The sequence below is a fragment of the Plectropomus leopardus genome, chromosome 17 (assembly GCF_008729295.1).
Source record: "Plectropomus leopardus isolate mb chromosome 17, YSFRI_Pleo_2.0, whole genome shotgun sequence".
Lineage (NCBI taxonomy): Eukaryota > Metazoa > Chordata > Actinopteri > Perciformes > Serranidae > Plectropomus > Plectropomus leopardus.
The window spans coordinates 22,666,379-22,687,705 of NC_056479.1; the positions used below are offsets into that span (position 1 = coordinate 22,666,379).

At 41.2% G+C, this 21,327-nt stretch overlaps 1 protein-coding gene across 2 annotated transcripts; it reads right to left on the reverse strand.

The window, feature by feature from the left end:
- Positions 1–278: 278 nt before the first annotated feature.
- Positions 279–20,672, reverse strand: cramp1 (cramped chromatin regulator homolog 1). 2 transcript variants are annotated; one of them, XM_042505158.1, is made up of 20 exons: positions 20,603–20,672; positions 18,441–18,817; positions 15,403–15,605; positions 15,128–15,281; positions 13,783–13,866; positions 13,553–13,601; positions 13,020–13,105; positions 12,218–12,341; positions 10,670–10,751; positions 9,362–10,303; positions 8,162–8,339; positions 7,600–7,772; positions 7,412–7,486; positions 7,154–7,235; positions 6,770–6,880; positions 5,884–6,041; positions 4,916–5,102; positions 4,122–4,289; positions 3,602–3,747; positions 279–3,256 (listed from the first exon to the last, which is right to left on the reverse strand). In XM_042505158.1, the coding sequence occupies exons 2-20, from the start codon at positions 18,814–18,816 to the stop codon at positions 3,143–3,145; spliced, it is 3,492 nt and encodes a 1,163-aa protein (XP_042361092.1). In that variant the 5' UTR covers position 18,817; positions 20,603–20,672; the 3' UTR covers positions 279–3,142. The 2 variants fall into 2 exon arrangements, with proteins under 2 accessions (XP_042361092.1, XP_042361091.1); XM_042505157.1 differs by lacking the exon at positions 20,603–20,672 and adding an exon at positions 19,199–19,326.
- Between the last annotated feature and the right edge of the window lie 655 nt (positions 20,673–21,327).

Below are 21,327 nucleotides of genomic sequence, written 5' to 3' on the forward strand. Positions count from 1 at the left end.
CAGGAATTCAGTTCAGCTCTCTCTAGAAAAGCTGACAAACCTGAAACCGTTTGTAAAAACCCAAAGGCCACATACCGTTGTTGCAAAAGTTTGCATATGAACAGGTTTTACCATGAAGTACACACAATGAATACAAAAGGCAAGTATTTTGTTTTTATAACTATCTTTATACACAGAATAAAAACACCTTTAACAAACTGAAAACTTTAAGCAGGTTTTTCCTTTTTAGATGTCATCTTAATATTAAGTTAAACAAAACAAAAAAAAACACGTTTTCTGAAATGTTAACAATAAATAGTCCAAATAACAATTTATGTTACAAAAGCGCAGTGAATACTGGAATTGACATTTGTACAAATAAATCCTTCAACAAAAAAAAATATAATAAGCCAGATTCAAACACAAACCTGCCGTTTATTCATTATAAAGCATCATCTTCATTGTGTCTAGTGTGAGAAGATGAGGCCTTTTCACAAATGAATAAACATCACAAGAGCTTTTACTTTGCAGAGTCGAAGCTCTCAAGGTGCTTGAAGGAGACAAACATTTTCAAATCCCATTTGTGGAATGACAACGAGCTCTCCGACAGTACACGCTCAGATAAAGTTAAACATGTTGATGAGACAAAATGATCACAATACTGCATATTGATGATGCTGGTTAATTGAAATTGGTAGTAAATCTGGATGTAATCAGTCTGGACTTCATGTGGTGAATTTGTATCTGCCGGGAACGACAGTCCATCGCAGCGGTGAAACTACATGGGAAAGGTAAGAGAAAGCACATTTACCTTTACCTTCACCACATGGAGAGTGGGCTGACGTTAAAGGATGTTAAGAAACCAAATCACGTCGGCATTATAGCCATAGTGTTTTTTTAGCATCCTGTAAGTCAATGGCGAGTTTATGTTTTGAGCACAACCAATCAGAAGGTTCTACTAGTGATTTAAGAATGACACATAACTTAAAATAAGAGTGTCAACTATGGCTTTTAGTGTTTGATTTCATTAGATACTTCTGACTGTTTGCTCATGTGGAAATGGGAGTGTAGCACTACTGGGAATTTGAACTTGGTACGCAGGCATTTGTCATTTCAGTCTGTTAGTGAATTATGTGGATGGTTGCATTAGGTCTGTGTGTTAAAGGGTAACACTGGTATTTTTCAACCTAGACCCCATTTTTCCACGTTTTTGTGTCTAAATGAGTAATGGAGACAGGTTTTGAAATTGGTCCAGTATTGAGCGAGAGGGCGACATGGGAAAAAGGCTGCAATTTAACCATTTGTTAGCTGTCAGTTTACATCGTGCTTGTTTCTTCTGCTGACAGGCTCTGATTGTTGTTCTCAGTGTCTCACATCATGGAGATGATCCCCACAGAGAAAGACATTTTTGATGAAAGGTAAGAACCTTTTTATCTTCCAGAAACATCTAACAAATCGCCGGCAGTGGCGATGCGATGCAGGCTGCAATGTATCGAACCACTCGGAGCATATCAGCATATTCAATGTACATCTGTTAAATGTACTCGTTTTTGCCACCGACACTGATTGTTATTCTAAGCGTCTGGCGACATAATGGAAATGATCCCTACAGAGATAGACCTTTTTTTTTTTTTAATAACCAAACACAGCCCTGAAATCACTGCTCCAAATTCACCAGACTCCGTTTAAATAAACAATAATGTTATCATTGTAAAACACACTTCAGTCAAAGTCAACAGAAACAAAAATGAAACTCACAAAAGCTGCATTGGTTTATCTTTCCATTGTTTTAACAATTGGTTGAAATAAACCCTTAATTCACCCAGTTAGATATGAAAATAATGCTGACTCTATTCACACTAAAATGAGTCTTTTTTATGTAGATTCTGGTGGCCTTGGTGATAGCAATTTTAGGATCTTTCTGTGATTTATCTCTGTAGGGATCATTTCCATAATGTTGTCAGTCATTTAGAATAACAATCAGAGCCTGTCAGTGGCAAAAAAGAGGACTTTTAGTTGACGTAAACATGCCAAGAACGTTTTTTTTTCAAGAACATGGAAAAATAGGGACCAGATTGAAAAATACCAAAGTCGCCCTTTAAGACCTTGACTGAAAACAGCTCAACTTGCCTCTTTGTTTGAACTAATGAGGACTGCAAGATATAAGCATGAGTAAAGTTATTTGTCACAGAAGCTGAGTGAAAAAACTCCCAACTACTGTGACAGGTTATTTAAAATAATGAAATGTTGATAAATCAGTATTATCATTTCAAAGTGTTAAAAATGATGAAACCAGCATGAAGAGACTGGCAATGGATTCAATTCCAATGTGATTTCAGCACACACTTCAGAGGTCATAGCTGCAGATGATTACATCTGCAGAGCTACCACCAAATGAAGGAGAATTAAAAAAAAAAAGCTGCCATTTTTGTATGTGACATCTGACAGTAAGAAATGACAAACCTGATTCCAAACAAACATGGCAGGCTGTGTTCCTTAAACACAACCAATAAAACCTGAACTGATTCGAGAGCAGGTGAAATGGAGGGCAGTATCAAAAAGGATTTCACTTCTACCTGCCCTGCTGTGTCGTGCTCTACTTCTGCAACTGAGGACGCAATAACAGCTGAACAGAAACATGTATCGCATCACATTCAACCTCCTTCTCACTGCCATTACTTTTAAACACCACCCTCCAGCAGCCGTTTGCCACCAGCTGCACATTTTGGCGGATTTACACATTTTGTGGGGTTAATCTGAGAGAGTAGAAGACGGACAAACACACAAAGAGCAGGAAGAGACATAAAAGATCAGTGAAAATATTTTGTTCAGATATGGCATAGTATTTTCCTGTACATGAGGTTGTGTTTTGTAAACGCATCTGTTTTTCTAAAGTGTTTGTTTTTAAAGGGCATTTCAACTTAAAGAACAGTTCAGTGAAACCAACAAGTTTCGAACTCGCTTTGAACAATGGTCAAGGTTCACTGGTATTATTGCACTTTTACAAACAGGGCAGGGATGGCTTTTGGATGGGGGGGGGATCTGTCGTCCTCCACAGCCGTCTTTTCTCCTGAGCAGAAGGGACGGTGTGGCGGCAGTCTAGACAGAGCAAACTCATGTCCTCCAGGTGGCCGTGGGTCGCTGAAACCAGGTCCTCTCGACCTCATGGCGGAGGGATGGAGGGCTCGGTCACAGCCAGCTCCTGAGCCAGGTCATTGAAGCGAGCGATGTAGTCCACGCTGCTCTCACTCATCATACAAGCAAGCTGAGAATCCATCTGCGAGCACAAACACAGACACAACAGAAAAAACATGAAAACCCCCCTTTTCCAGAGAATTCTGTAATTTTTAGTTACAGTTGTAAGGATGTTGTCACCATTGACAGAACCAGGCCAGACGTTTCCCCATGTCAGTTCTTAATGCTGAGCTAAGCAGGCTGTTGGGTTGGGAAATACTATGTGCAATGGTAGAAATGTGTCCAGGATATTAGCAGACATCTGATTTGATTTTATTTTATTATCAGGAAAAAAATATGGAGAAAAAAAAAGCGAAATTTCTAATTTGTGCATAACTCAATAAAAACATTCTTGCCTAATCACATCCCTTAGTGAAAAAGGACTTACTTCTGCCACATCAGGAAGGCCACGGGACTGAAAGGAGTCATGGGAGTTGCAGTCCAGGAGGCTTGGACCAAGCAAGGCCGTGCCGCTGGAGGGGCCAGAGGGGGTTAGGGTGGTCCGCTTGCCCTTATCAGGAGACACCATGCTGGCTGTAAGGGAGACAGACAGACAGTAAATAGAAGGGACGGCACACATGAATAGTGGAGACAAAGTCGTCTTTATGGATGCAAGAGGAAGTCTACAGCTGTGTCAGTGTTTCTGTGCATTAATAAGAAAAAGAAAGTTTGAATGCACAAAAAGGCTTTTATGAAGGCTGAAAATGTGTGTGCATTTTTAAAAAATTGTCTCATATTAAAGCTAGTAATCATTGCTGTACAGTTAATTTAACGGTCTTTGATTTTTCAGAAAATAGAAAGTAAACCCTCGGTGTGTTCAGCATTGGAATTTCTCATTTGTAGCATCAACTCTTTGGATGAGGAGCAGAAAAAGACAAAGAAAAACACTGACAAAGGAAAAGACTTACAGAGGAGGCATCCCAGTGTGGAGTCAGATGAGTCGCTGGGGTACCACTGGGGGTCGTGGCTGGGCGATGGGATCCAGCCTCTGGACGGGCTGACCGAGGGAGACGAGGTCAACAGTTTGGAGCCGTCGTTGTTGCTCAGCTTGGCTGGAGAGAGAGTGGCCTCCTCACCTGCAGCAGAACAATCATTAAATTACACACGCGTTTAATAAGTCTGACTACTCAGAAGTTTAAACTGTCTGAATGCAACTAACAAGGTTCCTGTCGCCCAAGGCAAGTGTGATTTAAAACTATTTAAGACTTTTTAATGCCTCTTGGAATTAAATTTTGGATAAATTTTACAGAGGCCAGTACTGGTGGAAAAAAACACGTATCGACAGCTATTACTTAAAGTTAGGGGGAATTTTTTTTTTTTTTTTTCAAATATTTATTGCAACATAAAACATGACTCTTGGTGATGATAATGCAAGAGGCATTCAGCGAATTATTATTATTTTTAAATGACCCACTATTTTAAGATTTTGCAATGCAATGTCAGGAAAAAAAAAAAGACTTATAAAAATCCAATGTCAAGGCAATTTTAAGACTTTCGTAAGACTGATTTAAGACATGACCTTGTTTTTAGATTGATGGATTCAATGCCTTTCAAGACTTTTTAAGGATATGAAGTAACTCTGAACACAACCTCTCATTTCTAACCTGTTGTCTCTTTAATATCAAACTATAAATATTTGAATTTCGTACAAATGCCTGTAATTTTCACTTTTAAAGAAACAAATATAAACATACGGACGCACCGTAGTGGGCAGAGTTGATGGCAAGCTCTATAATTGAGTCGCTGATGTGTGTCTGAGGTTCTCCAGGGGCCAGAGCTTCTTCAGGGGGGCCAGGGAGAGAGATGTCCAGGAGCGAGGCGACACTGGGTGGAGAGAGGAGAGAGTCCCCACCACCTGTCACCCCAGGAGACGGTGGAGGTTGACCATTCTGTGGAAAGAACAGGTGAAAGCACTTAATTTGGGCTGTTTTGTTCGATTCTTTAAAGTTTAGTTCACTAAACAGGTAAGTTTTCAACAACATATGTGTGTTTTTAACCCAGCAGGCCAGGCTTGTGGATAGAATGACAAGAAAAAACTTGACATTGTGCTGTTTTGTTTTGTTTTTTTATGAAAGATTATTTTGGGTGATTTTTCTCTTTATTGACAGGACAGCTATAGACTGACAGAAAATGGGGAAGAGAGAGGGGGGATGACACACAGCAAAGGGCCACAGGCTGGCACTGAACCTGGGCCGCTGCAAAGGCCTCGGCATATGGGGTGCAAACTCTACCAGGTGTGGTCGCCCCGCCTTTTTGCTTTTTTGAGTCCCAGTTCAACATCAGCATTTTATCGTTTTTTACACTAATAACATACTTTAACGCAGCTTATATCATGCAGCTTGCACATGCAATATTTTATGGTATTGTAGGTTTCACTGTTTATCCTGTAGAAATGTGAACTGCATTCATGTTGAGCCGCAGATATTCAGCCCAAAGTTTAACCAGCATTGATCTGGTGTGACTGAACATGATAACCACTAAATCCATCCACACATCTGACCTAGTGATTTGCAATCAGAAACTACTTTTGATAACATACACTGAGACTTGTGGAATTGCCATTTAACCTAAATGTGGAGGTGAGGAAGAGACATTAAACTGAAGAGATGGAGATGTGTGGATGTGCTCCCAGTTTGTATTAGTTTACGTGTTCAAATGTGCGCTGCTGACCTCTGGGACATTGTCCTGGAGGAGTGGAGAGTCTGCTTCAGCATCAACAATGGGTGTGGTGGCCAGCAGGGCGCTGTTATCGACAGCAGGAGAATTCAGCTCCCGGCGGGGACTGCCAGGGATGATTCCTGCAGACTTAGCTGCCAGGTCAATGGCACCTGAAAGAGCGTTGACATTTTAGAGACACAAGAGACTCGCCACATCAGCATATTACTGAAAATGAATGGTATGAATAAAAAGATGAAAGCAAGAAACAAAGCTGGTAAATGTTCTCTTTGTCTTTTTACTCCTGCACAAGAGAGTATTTGTTCAAAACCCTGCTAACTGTCAGAGATTATGTGGGAGTAAAGATGCCAGTTATCTTCATACACTTGAAACTGGTACTTGATTTTGGATAAAAACACAGAGAATGTAGAGAAGAGTGTCTTACACAAAAATAATGATTTGATTTGACACAGAAGGAAAAAGTTGTGCGTCTGTAGACAGATTTTATCAGTGAAACACAGCAATAGTGCAAGATGCAGTCATGAAACTTTACAGGCGTGTAGTTGAGATAAAAAAAAAGGTGGAGTTTGAAGATGGATGCAGTGAGCTGAACAAGTGAGCCAAAAGAACACGTGCACTGTATTGTAGCTGGAGTGATTCCTGTTTTGTTGAGTCAATTTAGTGAAGGAGCAAAAATATGTAATTAAAACCCAATTAAAGGAGAATTTCAAAATACAAGAAAAAAAGCATACATATATATGCTATTGTGTTTTGTTTTGTTTTGAACGTGACAAGAGGATAAAGAATGGCAAGTGAGGTTAAACCAATACTCAAACTTCAATACTTATACTCCACGTAACAAAACAGAAAAATAGAATAAATAATAAAAAACAGTACATACTGGAAAGCTGGCTGGCCGTTGCAGAGCTGGTGGCTGCCGGGGAAGTTTTAGACAGGAGGGGGCGGGAAGAAGGAGCCAGGCGAGTGTGGATTGGCCGGAAAGATCCAGTTCCTGAGGGAAGAAACAGGAAGTGAGAGAGCGAGAGATTAGCAGAGTTGTTTTTGAAAATGAGAAATTAATTTAGTTATGAACAAAGAGCACAGTGAGTGAGTGTATTACCGACTGTTACACAGAAATACGCCTGTTGAAGGACCTAATTTCAAGAACACATGTCTGTCGTAGTGTAAAAGTAACAGTTTTAGGTTACACTACAGGGAAAAGTATAATCATTTAAACATTTCTATCTTTTGCTAACAACAAATTGTGCGGATATCTACAGCGTACCTGTGGCAGAGGAGTTGGAGAGGATGGAGAAGGAGCAGACATGCTGAGGAGTGTCTCCTGTAGTTCGGGGTAGGAGTGTTCGCTGTGGACAGAACAGAAGAAACTGAATGCACAGTTTATTAACACAGTGCAGAGAAGCACCATGAAGACATTTACAGCACTGTGGAGTTCGTACATGTTAAAGACTCTTTTTTTTAAAATAATTTCTAATGCAAACTGAACATTCTTATGTTTTTTACTTCAACGCCACCCTCTTACCTGAACTACAAGTGGTTTCCGAAGCTGTCTGTTTCGAGGTTTTCTCTGTCGTGAAAGGAAAAGATCTGACTGCATCTGCAAATTTGAAAAAAAAAACCCAACTTACTAACATTTGTGCATATTTCTGTGGACAATATATACACATTTAGTCTTTGCACAAAAAAAAATACCGCATTTCTGTGTCTTACACTGATCGAGTCGAGCTGCTGTTTGAGAGCGAGCTCAGCCTCTTTGTTAGGGGAGAACATTCTGTTGTGCCGCGTGCTGTTGGGGGGCAGCGTTGTGGGAACCGCAAACACACCGCTTTCTGCCTCGCTGCCCGCCGTTGACCCCAGCAGCGAGCGAGGGAGGTTGCGCCCGCCTAAAGAGGGGAGGAATAAGTGATATATGTCATGTGGGGAGGGCAGTTATTTAAGTCTAATGTTTAAAGCCATTGAGCAGCATACACTGATTCTTTGGGTTCACTTGGTTTGCACTGGGGTTTTCAAATATTACAAAATACAGTGCAGAGATACTGTATTCAAACAATCACCTATGAAGCAAGAAGAAGTTACACGACATAACTACGTACTTCTCATTGTCAAAAAAACAACCTCATCATCACGAAGATACATTATCATTATGCAAAAGCCAAGTAGCTACTGTGCTAAAGCCTGCAACTACAGCCTTTACAGGAAATCAGTATCACTGAAGCTAAATGTCCATGTAGCGTCTTGTAGTGTTGAAAATGTGAGAGAGAGCCACAAATACCTGAGACTCCAGCATTTGGCAGGTGTAACCGGGCCCCTCGGACAGAAGCCTGCTGCCGGCCACAGTTGGGGCTTCGAACACCTGCTATGGGACCCTTCCCCGGAGGTGTGACGGCCTGGTTTTGCTCCTCTTGCTGGTTCTTGAGTGGTGATGTGGCTGTGGAGCACAGCTCTGGAGCCTGCAGGAGAGGACATATTGTTGACACCATCTGCTCACATGTCCATTGTTAATGTCCCTGTCACACATGCACTGAAAATCTGAACTTATCTAGACATTAGTTGGAGGAACTGTATGTGAGGAGTCAACCGGTGGACCAGACATTTGACTAACTCCTCTTTTTAATGTCCATGAGAAAACAGATCATGTAACTGCCAAGAGAATTCAAACCAAATGGACAGCTGGATTACATCATGCAGCTTGCATGAACTGGTAGAAAACAAACATCCAAGGGTGAAGAACAAGGGCCATTTACAAGAAGATAGCAACAAAAATGTCTAACTGGAGAGAAGACGAGATCGGGGAACTTCTGTTGGTAGGGATGAAGCGAAAATTGTCAGACAAATTAAAGGATCAGAGGAGATCCTGTTGTTTATGACCAAATTACAGACCGGTTTTATGACCACGGTGTAATCTGTGTCATGTCCTGCTTCCTGCACACTCTACCCAGGTGCCACCCCTCGTCTAAACCAAATGGAGTATTTCCAATAGGTGAGAATATTTCTGACAATCTCCTGTGCTACATATGTGAAAAGCAACTCTTGACAATGCACAGACCTGATTCTCTGGACATTGTCCAGAGTTTATTTGAGAAAACGGCTAAAGTGGTGCTTTCAAAAGAGGTGGCAGAACAATTCACAACCTACTGCCAGTGTTACATTTTACTAAAACATGAATAAATTCCACATTAAATTGTACTCTCACTTGTGTTAAAACTACAACTGTGCAGAATTCGTTGAAGATGAATCCACTTTGCAGTTTAGTGAATCCACAGGTGTTTGCACCCTGCATGCTGCCGTCACGCTGTGGCATGTGATTGCATATGTGGTTGCATGTGGATGCATTCATTTCACCATCTTTTTGTCATGTTTGACTGTTTAACTGCTTATTTGTAACAAGTGTGCACAAATAATTATGCCATTTAGAGGTCCAGTTATCTGGCAACCAGCAACAACACTGTAAGGAGTACGAGTTGATTCCTACCAAAGGTTTAGGATTGACCTCAGTGGCGACCAGCTTGAGTAGACAGCGCAGAACGCGGTGTGTCCTGTTGGGTTTGATCTGTGCCATGGCCTGTCCGTTTTCCTCGTTGCTGAAAGGAACTGCGATGGGCTGCCACTCGTACTCCAGCTGCAGCTTGCCAGGCTTCCCGAACATCAGGTAGAGCTCAGCCAGGGTGACGTTCTCTGCGTCACGGGCGCTCCAGCCCTCCCCCCTGATCTGCTCTACAGCCCGTTCTTTGGCTGCTGGTGCAGACATCCCCTCCTCTGAGCCAGACACTGGAGCTTTGGCTGGGGGAGTCTGGTTGGCCTCTGGGGAGGAGGTGATGGTGTTCTGCTCCTCTTTGCACTGCTCCGATGAGCTTTCTGTACCACTACACAACTTCTCCACTGCTAAACCACCACTGGTCTCCACACCAGTACAAGTCTTTCCCCCTTCAAAGGGTCCCGTCCCAGCTCCCTCTTCCATGGGAGTCTGCTGAGAGGAAACAGGGACTGAAACAGACTGAGGTCTCTTCTCCTCTGCTTTTGTGGAACAGTCTTGTGAAGGCTCGAGGTTAAGGGACTCAGTTCGTCTGCCTTCACCCAATACAGTCACTAAAGCACCGCCAGCACCAGCACCAGCAGCTGCAGCTGCCGCACCCGCTCGTCCAGATTTAGCCCCAGTCCGAACTGGTGGAGCCGTGTGAATTCCCAGTATCTGAGCAGCTGGCAATTCCTTGGCGTTCGGCCGGTTCTTGCCACTTTCTAGCCAGTGTACAGTGCAGGAGGCCTTGGAGTGAACAACACGCGCCACACCAGGCAGCGTGGTCAAAGTGCTGCTCTCAGCCGGGAAAAGAAAGAGCTCCTCCTGCTGGGATTTGCTGGGAGAGGCTGTGCTGGACTGGCCGCCCTCCAGAGCCTCCCTCTCCATGAGACTCTTAAGCTGAAGCATCAGTGTCAAGGACTCAGACATGACATGACAGAAATAGGCCTGTTTACAGAACACAGATGTTTACAGCAATACCACTGCTCCAATGCACATGCCAAACTTGATAAAAATATTTAACTGCGCTATACATTGTAGCATGTCATTAGCAATGGACTCTATAAAACAGCGCGATGTAAACAACTAATTTCATTTTTTTTGTGTGTGTGTGTGTTTATTAGTGTTGTTGTCAAGACCTTACTAACCAAGACTTGACCGAGACCAGTGACCAGTATCACAGTCTAGAGCTCTTTTTTTTTTTTTTTTACAAACTGAAAAGCAGTTAACAAGACAATGCTAACCCAGTGAGGTTTTAAAGGATACAATCCGCTGGTCATGGTACGCCCACTTCTGTTTCAGATACTCAATGAGGCTGGAGACTTTCCTGTGGAGCTCCACCACCATCCTGGTTAGAGAAGACAAAAGAAGAGATAGTAGCTGATTTACGAGCTGCTGTGGTAATGTTGGGCAGAGCAGCACTGGGCTGGAGGTGTTTATGCTGCAAACATATCTATCACTTTTAGGTCACTTCCTAAACGAATACACAAATGAGAATCTGAATTGATTGCGACTAAGAATTACATTTTTTTCGGGTGATTTTGCCTTTATTGACAGCTGAAGAGAGACATGGCTGTTGGGAGAGAGAGGTGGGATGACGTGCAGCAAATGGACTTGAACCTGGGCTGCTGCAAAGGACTGAGCCTATATGAGACTCACACTCTACCAGGAGAGCTCGAGTTTGCCCTCGTGTGTACATTTTAAAATAAGTCTTCTATAAAAAGTTTGGCTGAGGAGTGCTACTTCACATGCGTAGGTCTCAAAAACACGTGCTCTTTGGATTCAAGGACAAAAATAACAAAAAAAAGTGAAGCTTCGGAAGCTATACTGAGGATTCATTTACCCCGTAAATTTTTTTTATTATTCATATATTTATATTATATTATATATATCTTATATTTTATTATTATTCAATTATTTATTTATGGATGTGTTTGTGTGACGTGCATTTGATGATGGTGACTGTGATGAATTTGCTGGTCTTGAGCACACTGCTGCTTTGTTGGGGTTGACCTGAGTGTCTGCACACTCACTTCATTGATTGCACCTGTGACAATTATCTGATGCTACTCTGATTGCCAGGCAGCTGACATCATCCTTGGTGTATCTGTGAGCTGCCACTTGCTTTTACAATCCCTGATGAAGATTGTATGATGAAACACGTAGGCGTCAAGCCCATTTATTAAAGGTTTTTTAACTGGAAACAAGTCTAACCTCTCTCTCTTTTTAAAATAGGTCTTCTGTTTCTTTTGGCACTTCAGTTACAAACAGGCATAATTTTCAAAATTGCTTGATGATGCATTTCTGTAAATGCCAAGATCTAAAAAAATGGCATTTATTTAACCAAAGGCTTTGCATTATTAATCTAAGCTGCTGGGAAAGTGCTCATAAAAACAATATCAAACATGGGATGTTTATGAATTTGTCTTTTCTTACATTAGAAACTACTCGACTCAAACGTCAGGTGTCGGAGCATTCTGAAGGTGTTACCAAGGAGTTTTTTTTTTAAAGCGGACAGTCACGAGAACCGATACTTCAGTACCAAGTCGATACCAGAATTCTGAAAGCGTGACAGTACTCTTTTTTTTCTCTAACAATTGTACTAGTCTGCTATTAAATGCCAAAGTGAAAAGATAAATATTCATGAATTTTAAGCAATTATGATATCAAACTGATTCTCATATGGTGCTAAAATAAATGCAAATGTCAGCTTTGAAGTTAATCATTACAATTTTTTGTGATATTATGTGGCCTGGTTTTGAAAATGTTTGCTCTTAATTAACTTTCAGACATTAGTTAACAGGCAGGCCTGACCTGAGACGAGGGTTGTGGGCTAGACTCTGAACGCGAGCCCAGGAGTGATTACTGCGAGGCTGGAGCTCCACTGCCACCTTCAGGGGGAGACGCACCGGCTTCTGGTCCTCCTCGTCACTCACTCCTGCAGAAACATGAAGACACCGAGAGACTGAATGAGAAACAATGAGAAAGATCTCGCAAGGAGAAAAAGGTCAGGCGATTTTGTGAGAGCACGTGTCCGGGCAGAGGGATTCTGTGAAAGAAGGAAGTCATAAAAATAAATGTGAACATTTAGTAGAAATGCCACAACTGCACAATATAATACAAAACCTGCAGAGTCTTTACGTCATAATCAAAGTCTCAGTCGGTGCCCGTCCAGACTGAGCAAACTTCAAACTAACAAGAGATCAGCAGCGTTACTAAAAAGTCTCCATTTTACGGGTTCCTGAAACAAGAAGCTATTAGTGTGGATTAGTCTAAAAATTAACACTGAGAGAGATGGCAGATGCATGCTGGGATTTTAATTTTCCATCCTTTGATTAAAGCAAATATTTCTCTAACTTTGGTGAGCGGTTGTTATTGAACAGAGGCGCAGATGCCAGTCGGTCATCCCAGTCATCTCCATCATCTCCCTCCTGCTCCTCCTCCTCATTTTGCTCCCACAGAGTTACCATGGAAACACCACGAGCCCACATGCTGCCATTGTTAAACCCCGCCCCCACAATCCCTGTGCCTCATCATCACCACGGTTTGTATTTTCAGCACCGATGTTTGTTTACTTTGTATGTATGTGTCGGGTGTCTGCACATCACACGCTCACCATCTGGGTCACAGAGTTTCTTCAGTGCTCGGCACATGGGCGCTTTGATACGCAAGTTCCTCCCTTTGGAGCGTACAGTCGTGGCCCTGATGAAACACACAGAACGGCAGTGAAATCTCAAGACAACTTTACTAGATCACAAACACATCACAGAATGAGCTGAACAACTGTGTACTAAGTGACCAAAAACATTTTACAACACAGTAGCCATGCAGTAAGTAATATACTACATCGTCCAATATTTTGAAATTATATTGTAAGAGAAAAGAAATATGTACTTCTGATTTTGGGGTGAACTGTCCCTTTAAGATAAGTGTTCCTGCTGCAAATTTCCTGTATCCTTCATGACCTCATACTGGGGGTGAAAGCTTATCTGTGTTTTTGCAGATGTGATGTAGTACTTACAATTAAAAATGACATGCTTGACAATCCTAGATGTGTGTGTGTGTGTGTGTAACACAGCCTGGTTTAGTTAAAATAAAAATTAAACATGATGTCAGCGGACAGTGCATTTCTTCGATTTACCAACTTACCCTTGCTGGATTAGTTCGTTCAGCTTTGCCACGTTCTTATCATCCATTACTGTCAAAGACAAAACACAGAGCTGTTTATGACATCGTCCCTCAGGAGCGGCTGTCCCCCATGACTGGGAGGGTGCAGCATTTAATCACATCCCCTGCGTCCGAAAGTAACAGCAGAAAAACAATCACACACAAAACAACTTTTAAAAAGGCATTTATTCACGTGCGTAGCCTTTACTTACATCCTCCAACTTTTTTGCGGAGCTCTGCATAGCAGATGAGGCCGTACAGTTCTTGGGAGGATTTCTTCAGCACCCTGGAGTAAACTGAGAAGGAAAGATGGGACAAGACACACCAGTGCTGCAACATGTGACGTGTATGCTACATGAAGATAACACGACAGTGTCACTGAGGGCTTTTGAAGTAAGGAGTCTAAAGCTTATCTGGCGAGGCTTTTTACATACGTTTTGGGACAAAGTCACCCTGCCAAACTTCTATATAAACAGTGAATAATATAAACTAAAGCGTCCCTGGACACATTTCTAGTGGACATAACAGGATAAGTGAGACAAGATGAGATGCTACAATTTGTATGTTAATCAGGATTCCAGCACATTTCCACCAATTCATTTTCAAAACTTTTTAATAATAGTTTACCTCGTTTCCATGACTTAAGTAGTTTAAAATGGGCCAGCCAATATAGTGTTATAGCCGCATACACATTATTAAACAGGCTTTTTCTTGGTATTTGTGGATAAGCAAACTGCAAATGCTTGCCATCTTTACTCTGAAGTTAGAAATTCCTGTCACCAACTACGTATATGCCAATAGACCAGACCAGCACATTCAGGTACTTCAAAAATGTCAAGGCTGTGGCCCTTTTTGAGGGAGAGAAAACCAAATATCTGATCAACGGTGAGGCACCAAAGCACTAGTACTACACAGTGTATTTTGCTTCATGTCAGACATGTTTTGGGATATTTATGAACATATTCTAAATGACTGCCAAAACATTGTATGTTCAGAACTTTTTTATCATCTTAATCCCACAGCATTTCCAGGCTCGGAAACCAGTTTTTCTAATTTCATAACTTTTACAGGAATTGCATGAATGTGGGAACAATGGGTAATATTTTTTTAAAAAATTAAAAATTTTAATGTGGAGCTCAGACTCTAAATAAACACTTTTCTACCCTCTTTCACTGAGACTCAAGGCCTTTTTAAACAGAGATTCTGCAATACTACAGTAACGATCTGCCATTACACCGCCTTTACTTTTTCTTTCTTTCTTTCTTAAATTGAACGAAAACAACTCCAGCATAATGCTATCCCAGTGTGTCATTTAAGATAGCATGCCGGTGTTCCAGAAGCAAAAGAGACATGATGTAACACAACAACTCTGGCACCTAGTTTGTAGTTTTACACTGATGTCACTTCGGCTCGGTTATTGACTCGGCTTCACGATGGAACAACGATGACCGCTCACTCTGTGTTTGTGTGTTTTGTGCAGGTGGAAAAAGGATGCAACATTCCCGTCTTGAACAGGCTCTATAAAAGGGGCTGACAGAGATAAAAGGGGTAACTCACCATTGGCAAAGTCGATATGTTTGGAGATCTTGTGCCAGGTCCGGTAGTAGAAGTGGCGAACCTGCTCCTTGTTCTTCACCATGTTGGCTGGCTTGCCTCTTTTCTTGTACTTCATTGCAATGTTATTCTGGATCGCCTCGAAATCCTTCCCGTGCTGGAGAACAGAGTAGTAGGGGGGAATTAGATGTCAAAAATAAACGCCAACACTTTCATTTTAAGTTTCGCCGCAGAAAGTGGCGCCCGTTTTTGACAGTATGATTGGTTCTGCCCTTTACCTCGTACAGCCCCTCGAAAAAGCTGTTTTTGTCCTCTGTGCTCCAAGACTCCCACTGCCGACGGGCCCGCTTCTGGTTACCAGCTTGCTCCTCCTTCTCAGCAGACCCTTGGCCCTTGGAGGCCTTCGACACTCCCCCTGTGGAGCCGGCCACAGGCCCCGACTGTCCCACTGTCCCCTGGGAGGAAGAGCCATTCTCTGCCCCTGTGGTACACAGAGCCCACAAATCCATGAAGCATTCAGAGAAAAAACACTTCAATATCAGAGTCAAAAATTTAAGGAGGAAGCCAAATGTTTCGGTCGACCGCCTGGATTGTTTTGTATGAAATGGAAAGAATAATACAATTGTAGTTCGTGGTTTGGGGAATGTTAAAATGCATGCACACAAAGCCACCCACTGCCGTTTCACTGCACAACCTGCAGAGCTTCCCCTTCTGTGGTTCAGCACTGGCAAGGAGGCAGGAAAAGCAATCAGTCCCGACGGCCAGGTCCACAGTACACGGGTCCAAAACCAACTCCTGGTGGGCTCCAATAGCTGAGTTTACCCCGACACTGAGCACAATGCCAGAGGCATTAACAACAAGAACAGAGGCAGTCGCTGTTGCAGCGCTGCACTATTTCAAGGCAAATGTAGATTTTTGGCCAAAAGGGGGTTCATTTACAAATACAAAAGAAAATCTCTGTGTGGACCACTAACCTAGATTTGTCTTTTTCAAAATGGATATGCATCAATATAGTATCATTTAAAAGTAAGTGGGGTGAATTGGTCAACTGATTGACACCTTGGCAATCTAAATATAAATTTGATGAAATGATCACAGTGTCTTTCTAACAACAAAAGAAATCCACCAGTCATATCTTTCAGAGCACAACAACTCATCAATATATTGTACAAATTCTGTTTGATTCAAGGCCAGTTCATTTTAAAAACATTTTTTAAGAAAGAAAAGCTGCAAAATTATGCACTTTAATAAATCAGATAAAAGAAAGTCCTCACTAAATCGGAAACAACAACAACAACAACAACAACAACAACATAAAATCCTTAAGTAAGGAAGATGCAGGTTGGTGGTGCAGCACATCAATAACAGACTTTCAAATAAGTAGAAGTCACCTCTGTAGCTGTAAGTTTCAGACATACTGGATATTAATGCTCCTGCCCCACCCCTCTGCCTCACCTCGTGTTGGTGTTTCTTAACTGTTTATCGATCTATTATTTGTGATCAGAGGTGTTTTCCTTCCTGATATATGATATTGATGTTTAGACTTGTGTATCAGCTGATACCGAGAACGATTAGACGAAAATGAATAAATCAGTAGTTGTATACTATTATATGAATAATTACTAATATTGTTGTATTGCATGGCTCATTTTAACCCGAAACTGGTGGGATTTTTCAGTGTCAAATATTGCCAAATTGCTGATATTCTGCACCAACACCATTTACCAGAAACCAGTTCTTCTTCTGAAGCAACAATGAGGAATTTAATTCTCAGAAAACTGCTGTTTTATCGGGGTGTGAAACTACTTTAAGTTTATTAATAAATGACATGGTATGGGTTTGGTGCATAAACGTGCATACTCAATGATACCTGATCCAGCATTTTAAGCAGTATCAGAGTCATTTCTTAATGACATTGGTATTGGAACAACTCTTCTCGTGATCAGTAATCAATGACGGGAATTCTTGTGTGTGTTTAAAGTCAGTACAGCCTGAAAAGGCTCATTTTATCTATAGCTTTAGAGTTTTGCTCAGACAAGTTATTATTTCGATTCATAATGACAGTGTCCTAGAATTGCCAAAATGACAATGCACCATTACAGCATTTGTTTGTTGCATCACTATTGTTTTGGGGTGATATGCATGGATAAATTATACATAATTATTTTACTTTTTTATTTATTTTTAATTTTTCCTGGAAAAAATAAAAATAAATAAAAGTGCAAGCAACTGTATATAATATTGGTGCTCTCCTGTCCTGTCCCACGGCTCCTGCAGCTAAAGGCAAGGTAGATTTAATTTTTAAGACTTTTTATGCAACTCGTGGCAGTGAGTCATAATATGACTGAGAAATTATTTAAGTCTTAAACTTGTGGTTTATTTTTCTTCTTCCACTTGGTAAAGACAGATATGGTCGCCCTGTGTTTTTTAAGCCACAATGGCAAGTGTCAAATAATTTAATTAGAAATGGTCTGATTTTATTATTTCATTCATTCATATTCGGTTTATTTCAGTGTTCACTTTTTCATTTCAGTGTTTAATTTCTACAAACAATAACAAAAAAAGGATGAAGAAAAACTTAAAATACCTGCTCCTTTCTTACTAATAACAAAAGCTACAGATACAGACACAAATGACCAACCTTTCTATATCTACCTTTCTTTTTTCACAAGTCATAATAAATTCAGCACTAACAACACAAACAATCAATTTGTCATCTTAACATGACTCAGAAAGTTCAAACTTTCATGTCTCATTATTTTTTCTTTATACCGTCTTTTAAATAGAATAATATCTGAGCTGCATCTGAAGTCAACATCTTAAGTAATCCACAGTTTGACTCCATATACTGAAACACACATCTGCTTTAATGTAGTGCGACTTTTGAAATTAAACTTTCTTCTATGATCCTTGTTGTCGAATCTCAAAATGAACAACCTCTGTAATAATCTGTTTCTGGTTTAAAACGTGACTAATAATGTTTTTAAATCAACTAAATCTTAAAATTTCAACACACGTGAGCTGATGAAACAGTCTGTTAGTATGTCCCCTGATATTTTAATTGAAATTTAAGTTATGTGTCTACTCTTCTTATCACAGAAATGCTTCACAGGATGGTGTTGCAACTTGGGGCTGGAGCAGCCAAAAATCAACCCAGCCGGAGCCCCAGAGGGAGTATACAGCAGCAAACCCTGCATCAGTCTCGCCATCACTGATAAACAAAGTGTAAACAGTGTGACAACTAAAGGGCAGACCCCCTGCTAATCCCACCTATGCACACTTTTCGCTGAGCTGGTCACACAAACACACACAGTACCTTTCGATTTTGCCCCGCCATGTCCATTGATGGTCGAGCCGATTGAATCCTTCCGGATCCGTTTGCTCGGAGGTCTAACGCTTGATCGGAGAAAATGATGCTGGTCGTGACACGGAGGGGCGGGCTCCGTTAAGGTCTGGGAGTGCTGGACTGAGCCAAGCCCGGCTCGGTTCGGCGGAGATGCGGGGAGAACCGGAGCTGAACCGGGGCTGAGAGCCGTGGTTGATGGATTAAGAATTTCCACTCCGTCGTCTCCCTTTGTACTGCGCTCCTCGCTCGCCTGCTCTCCGCTCTCCTCCTCGTCGCAACCTTCGGGCTTTCTGGACGGATTCCTCCTCCCATCGACACCGATCCCCTCCCTGGAGCCCTGTGTCATGCTGCCAAAACACATTCAGGGAAAATTTGTCACATTAGGAGCAAAGCGGTGTGCAAAATTAACTTCTAAAGACGACGTTCACTGTCTCTCAACATGGCCGCCGCTGTTTGTTTCAAATCCCCTCTCCAGTCCCGACAAAACAACACCAAATATATGCATTTAACGTCTTGAGATAAATTATATCCAACAACCAAAATAGTTTAGTAACAACCTGCGGTGTTTAACCAAGTGTCTTTCGGCTCAAATGGCCCAAAATTTAGGTTGAATTTCAACTAAATTCAAATGCGAGCGCTTTTCAGTTTAGCGCCCTGCAGAAACGACAACGAAACCCCTCGGTGCATTCGACCTCTAAATAAAGTGTTTATTTTAAACATTATTTTACCCATTTTCGTGCTCTTCGCTAGTAGGCGACGTCTTCTTTCTCTTCACCATGAGTCCGACCGGTTATATTGACAAATACTGATCAAATTGAGCATAATAAAACCGAGACCGATCTCTCCGCTTTCTGCCCTCTTCTTGCTCCTGCTTCGACTGAGCTGAACTCTCTGCGCAGTTCAACTGTTTTCTATCAGCAACAACATTACTCAATGCTTCTTTGCAACTAGAAATAAAACTATAAAACCACACATAATCAAGATGCATTTACGGCATGCGTTGAAGAAGAATTTATTGTGACATGTGTCAGCTGAGCTCGTGTGAATTGATACGCATAGATAGTTTTAATAACCTGTGTGCAAGTGGACTTTGCTTGTCACTACGTCACCATCGCCTACAGAAATAATAACTGCAAAACAATTCATTTAATATACATCCTGCATTTTTAAAACTTTGTGACAATACACTATATGCTATCATTATTATCATGCATATACTTAATTAAATGTCAAAATCAGCAGCAAGCTGTATGTGCCCGGTACACATCAATACCTGCTTTGTAAAACAGTGTTATGTGTAAACATGACAGCATTTATGACATTGCTCTATTATTATCCATTGATCTGTTTATTTGTGTGTTATCAGGAGTGTGGCAGCGCAAACGGATGACAGCAAGAGAAAGCTAATCAAAGAAAGATTAATTGGATGAGTAGTTTAAGTATGGAAATGAAGAGGGGCGTCCCCCTTTCTCCATCCGCACACAGCCTTTAAATGTCTGTTTTGTGTCATCTAAACACTAAATCTCAAACACCATAAACCTCAAATAACATATTTAACAACAGTGAAAGTCCCAAACTAATAATGAAGTTTATCTTTTACTAGCTCTCAATGAAATATTACAACTTTGACAGCTGGTATACTAATAAATCAATGTCACTGTAATTTAACTTATCCTCAACCAGGGAATATTGTTTCACCTTATCTTAAGATTAATTTAAAATCTAACAGCATCATACTGACTTCTTGAAGTTACAATACATATTGACCCTGCAATATTACAGTCATATCAGCCAAGTGATTATAGTAGTACAAACACAGCTTTGGTGTTACATTTGAAGTTGACATTACCCAATAAGTGCAATATCGTATTAAGTAATAATAGAGGCATTATTTACAGTCACAGGTGTTGTTAAATTTGTTGTAATAAGCTGCATTACAAGCATACAAGAGTCGCCTCCATACATAACGTGGTACCTAGCATGGCTGCTGTTGTTGGCTAGCTAGCGTTACCGCTGTGGCAATCAAACAACCGATAACCTTTCAAAAACTGCTTGTAACATAATAATTCTTTAACGCAGAGCCTTAAACACTTTTTTTAGATGTGTAACAGTAATGAAAGTTTAGGAATTACCTTGAATGGACGCCTGTTGGTGGTGTTAATAGTCCAGAGACAGGCTAACATCGCTAGCAGACGGCAGCCGTCCAGCTTGTTACCGCTGACAGTTCCTGCGGTTCGATTGTACACGCGCTTAGACACGCCCACTACAACTCGAAAACAAATCCTCTGATTGGTCAGAATCACACGAGGGCGACGGTTAGGATTTGATTGACAGACTGCTTCGCCAATCGTTGGTGGGAGAGGCCCTGCGATGGACCAATTGCCATTCTCTTCCTGTCGTGCCGTGTAAGTTTACGAATATGTGTCTTTAAAGTTTATAGCCAGTTTGATTCTTCAAATATATATATATTTTTTTCTCTGCAATAAAGCGTGATTTCAGCAAAACTGGAGTAACGTAGTGGAGACTTTGGCGCTCTAAAAATAAGTCCCGCCTATAAATGATTGACATTTTGACGATCAAATCAATAGGCGAAACTCAAAGGATGCGCTTGAATTGAGTCCTGGCCTACGCCGAAAATCACCAGGCTAAGTGGAGCTAAAGTCTCATAGTTACATTGGCAACCACACACTGATTTACAACCATGGTCGGTTTAAAAGCACACAAAATACGGCACAAAGAAATTTGAATTAAATAGCATCTGCAATTAATTTCAGTTGTTATCTCAGACCAAGCCCACGTTGCCTTTGTGTAGACAAAGCGCCCCGGTGTAAAAACCAAGCGGCATATATTGAGATTT